This window comes from Caloenas nicobarica, chromosome 1, assembly GCF_036013445.1.
Source record: "Caloenas nicobarica isolate bCalNic1 chromosome 1, bCalNic1.hap1, whole genome shotgun sequence".
In the NCBI taxonomy this organism is placed as follows: Eukaryota; Metazoa; Chordata; class Aves; order Columbiformes; family Columbidae; genus Caloenas; species Caloenas nicobarica.
The window spans coordinates 124,593,327-124,597,893 of NC_088245.1; the positions used below are offsets into that span (position 1 = coordinate 124,593,327).

Genomic DNA, 4,567 nt, shown 5'->3' on the forward strand with positions numbered 1-4,567 from the left:
ATCTCCTCCTGCCTTGGATTTGTGAAAACTTTTTGCACCACCAACATCCTTTGCTAAGGATCAACAAGTCAGCTGTGACCCTACTGTTTTTGAGATGTTTTGTTCTTGCATGAAACAGGGAAAAACTGACCTTTACCCATCATCTCCATGTTGTTTGTGCTGTTATAGGTCACCAATGTACCCTGCCTCAACCTTCTCTTTTCCCACCTACAGTCCTACCCTACTCAGTTGCACCTTACTGTAACAGAAGCCCTTCCATATCTCATCACTCTTGTTGCTTTTCTCTGAACTCCAGTCCTGTTGTCTCCTTTCTGAAATAGTGGGATCTGAACTGCACACAACAGGCAAGTGTCAGCAAATCAGTGACTTATGCAGTAGCTCAACACCATGGTCTCTTTTTCTCCATCATTTTCCTATTACATCTTAACAATTTAATTACTTTTCAACAGTTGTTAAGCAATGAACTGATGTTTTCATGCAACTGTCTATCACAAGCTAAAGATCTCATTCCTGGAAAGGATCTGGTTGTAATGACTGGCCCAGAGTCCACCATTTCTTATGTGCAGATTTTTCCCCCATGTGCACATAACTTTCCCTTTTCTTTCTCTTCCTATGTATGGTAAAGTGCTGGTCATTTACAAAGCATCACATTTTCTACAGATTCACTGACAGGAGAATGAATTTTGAAGAAAAACGGTGGACTAGAGGACTATATCCTCTATAAGTGAGAAATGTGGAAAGTTGGACACAAACTATTCTGTCAAGATACAGTTTTGTGGGTTTCCTAATATTTAATATCAGGCAAAGAACACTCTCGAACTTTCAGCAGGAATTGGACTTAAAACATTTAGATCTAAATCACATTTCTTAGTCTGTTAAATGATTATGGCATTTATAGCAGAAGATTCCACTGTCTAATGATGGAAGACTGAGTAACAGACAAAACCAGTTTGTATATTTATTATAAGTACTATTATTTGCCTGTTTATCTGGTATGTTTCTCCAAAACTGCAGGTGTATTGCCATGTTTTCTGAAGTGCTAGACACATGCATTCTTGACATGGAACAATCTTTCCACGAGCTAAGGACCAAATTCTGTCCAGTGCATACCTTATTGCTGCCTTCACTAAGACCTGCTGCTTTTGGTCAAAATCTGGCTCTAATGTCCCTGGGTGCTTCAAAACAATTACAGTAAAATCTGACAAACTTTCCAACATCTTCTAATTTGTGTTGATGCTTGTACCATCATTTAATAATATGCCAAGAGAGCTCAGATGCTCGTGGTTAGATCCAACTCCGCTCTGAAAATCAAAGGGCTGGTAGCTGAGAATCCAAAAGTCCTCAGCAAACCTGCTCCCAACCATCTGAAGTGGAGCGTGGCTGGGATGGAAACTTGCTCTGTTGTCATAAGCATGCGTGGAGGTTCTACTTTGTTTGCCAGGGTAAATAAAGAGAGCCAGAGCAACCAACAAAGCCAGGAACTATCCTACGCTAGTTGCTACGTGGAGACACAGTGAGAGATGGTCCTTGCTCCCCAAAACATACAGGTGGAGCAGACATAGCTTCATATGGATCAAAAGCAGGTTTTATCAGCAACAAGCTATTAACATCCCACATGGCTCAGGAAGATATGTGCTGCATCCAGCAGCACTTCTGCCCTTAGCCACTCTTTCTTTCTTTCCCTTTGCCCTGTATGTCCCACGCGCAGTTTAAAGGGAAGGTTGTCACAACTCTTACTTAACAATTCGGGTGTGAAACAAACGACTTCCAGCTTCCGCCTTTAGCCCTTCTCAGACTGTCTCACTTCTCAGAGCAAAGAACACGGTCATTTGGGAGACAGACAAAGGGAAAGCAGAAAGGAGAAAAGAGTAATAGGAGTCCTGCCCTTACCTTCAGACTGGGCGGGCTGAGGAGCTGCCTGGGTAGAGAAGTGGGTCCCAGCCGTCCGATAAGCAGATGAAACCATCTAGAGCAAAAGAGGAGTGAAAGACAAATCCCAAACATGAGTTGCAATTTGTTTTTCTCAGTCAGCGTAGCTATACTTCCCCTCTAAAGCAGGGCAACCTGCAAAACTGCAATACGGTTCTGAACAGATGAGACAGATAATGAGAGGGAAAAGCAAAGCAATATTAACCTTTGAGTGGTCTTCAGTATAATAAATAAATTGTTTTTCTCAGCAGGTGAAGAAAAGTGATATAATTCACTGAGAAAAAGAAGACATTTGGCAGCTTGGCACCCCAGTACTAATGAAGCCAAGAGCCTTCTCTGCTTTCTCCTTTTGGCTGCTGGCTCTCATTTTGGCTGGCTTCCTTGGCATACACATCACTGGCAGTTTTGTGACAAGTCAGAAGAACCATACGCTAATTTTCACCAAGGAAAATACAATTCGCAACTGCAGCTGCTCGGTGGATATCCGTGATTGTGATTACTGCCTGGCAAACTTGATGTGCAATTGCAAAACAGTGTTGCCTTCTACCATGGAAAAAACTACCTATAAGAGCCACCTGACCATTTGGTTCACAGACACCTCTGTGCTGGAGATGCTCCTCAACTTCACAAGGGTGTGGGATTTGAAGCTCTCCTTCTGTGGCACCACTCCTCTCCCAACAGAATACTTGGCTATTTGGGGACTTCGAAAGCTCCGGGTAAACAAGGTCAAGGGACGATTTCTGGAGCAGAGTGTAACCATCCATGGCAGCAGCAACAATGAAAAAGAAGACTTGCTTGCAGTGCACAACAAAGGCAGGCAAATGCTTGCATACATTTCTTTTCTGGATACCTCACTTTTCAATGGATATTCTTTGCTGAAGTCATACAGCGTGGAAAACGTCTCTAGTATCACAGAGCACTTTCCCAGCCTGCTCTATTCTGATGTTTTCTCAACCTCAGACAACAAGAGCTATGTTGTAACATTCATTTACTGAGTTATTTAACATGTTCTCTAGTTGGAGGCATGGTAAACTTCTAGGAGAGAGATGGGACTTCTTTAAGTCTGTTTGGTTTGGCCAGGAGGAGCTGTTATGGGATGGAGTTTTGACTGTGATAGCACTCTACAAAGAGGTGTTTAGAGTGAGACAGACTCATCAGACTAATTCAGCAAAATGCTTTCTTAAAGAACAAAGAAAATGTGAAACAACTGTTTTAGAAAGCATCAGTACAATTTTCTTTATACATATCGTCAGCTAAGAATTGAAATCTGCAGATAAATTTTGGTTTAAGGTTGTGCCTCAGACAGAAAGAGACATAACTATGTACCTCCAGTTTTGGAAGAGCCTGAGCCTCCAGATAATCACTTAGGTTAGAGGGCAGCTCAGGAGGTCTCCAGTCCAACCCCTTGCCCCAAGCAGGGCCACCTCTATGACCAGACCAGGCAGCTCAGGGTTTTCTGCAGTCAGGTCCCAAAACCTCCCAAGGACAGAGCCTGCACAAACTCTCTGAGCAACCTGCTCCATTGTCTGCCTGTTCGCATGTGGAAATTTTTGTCCATATATTAAGCCCAGACTTCCCTTCTCCAGGCTGAGCAAGCCCAGTTGCCTCACATTTTTCTCACAGTCACATGCATCAGCCTCTGACCATCATGGTGGCTCACCACTGGACCACACCAGTTAATCCATATCCTTCTTGCACTGGTGGGGACAAAACCTCACACAGCACTCCGTATGCAGCCTAGGAAGTGCTGTGACAAGGGGAATAATCCCTTCCCTTCATCTACTGGCCGTGCTCCTGTCGATAGGGCCCACTGCTGTCAATTTCAAGGGGTGCGAGGTGGCTGCAGGTTACTCAGACTGGAAGCACAGCATTGTCCTTGCCCTTGGGCAATTGTCCTCTGCCCTTCCCAGCCAGAGCTGGGAACCCTCTGCTTGGGCTGGGTGACGCAGCCTCTTACGAAAGCAAGGCTGGGTTACACAGGCAGCCTCCAACCTCAGCGCACAACCGAAGGTGCATTTTGGGGATGACCAGGATGCTCTGCTCTCTACCAAGCCCCAGCACACATCACGGAAAAGCACCGGGCAAGAGGTCACCTGACAGGTGAGACACCACCATGCTCACAAAGGGGCTTTTCACAGGGAAAGTCCTGCCTCTTGTGCGTCCGGTGTGCCAATGCCTGCAATTTCCCCAAATTCAGGGAGCTTGACTTCATCTTTTGTGATAACGGCAAGTACTGCTCATGTTCTCCCCTATGAGGAAAGAGAAAAGCCCCATCCAAAGACTCTCATCTGATAAGGGAGGCAAGGCTTCTGGCAGACATGTAGCAAACGATTTTCAGATGCACTATAAGAGAAAGATTGCCATCCCCTGAAAAACGTCAGGACTATTTATATAGCCCAAAGTCTGCTCCTTGGCCATGTCTGCAGGCTTTGCATTCTATGAGATATGATTAAGGCCGGGATCCATCCATATAGTACAATAAAGACTTTGGAATAGCAAGTCCTAACAGTCTGGCATTGCCAGCAAAGGATTACAACAAATTGTGATAAAATATGTGTATTGAGAAGAATGGCTATTTAGATTTGGAGGAACCAATGAATTTGCTTCAACAACTTTAAAGAAATACTTTTTGTATAAC

At 44.3% G+C, this 4,567-nt stretch overlaps 1 protein-coding gene across 1 annotated transcript; it reads left to right on the plus strand.

Annotated features, from left to right (window-relative positions):
- Nucleotides 1-2,246: 2,246 nt before the first annotated feature.
- Nucleotides 2,247-2,924, plus strand: EPCIP (exosomal polycystin 1 interacting protein). The gene has a single exon (XM_065626743.1). It carries the CDS (start codon nucleotides 2,247-2,249, stop codon nucleotides 2,922-2,924), a length of 678 nt encoding a protein of 225 aa, XP_065482815.1.
- The last annotated feature ends 1,643 nt before the right edge of the window (nucleotides 2,925-4,567 follow it).

What these genes read in the sequence shown, in the direction of transcription:
- EPCIP (XM_065626743.1), top strand. Translation starts at nt 2,247, where the DNA reads ATGAAGCCAAGAGCCTTCTCTGCTTTCTCCTTTTGGCTGCTGGCTCTC.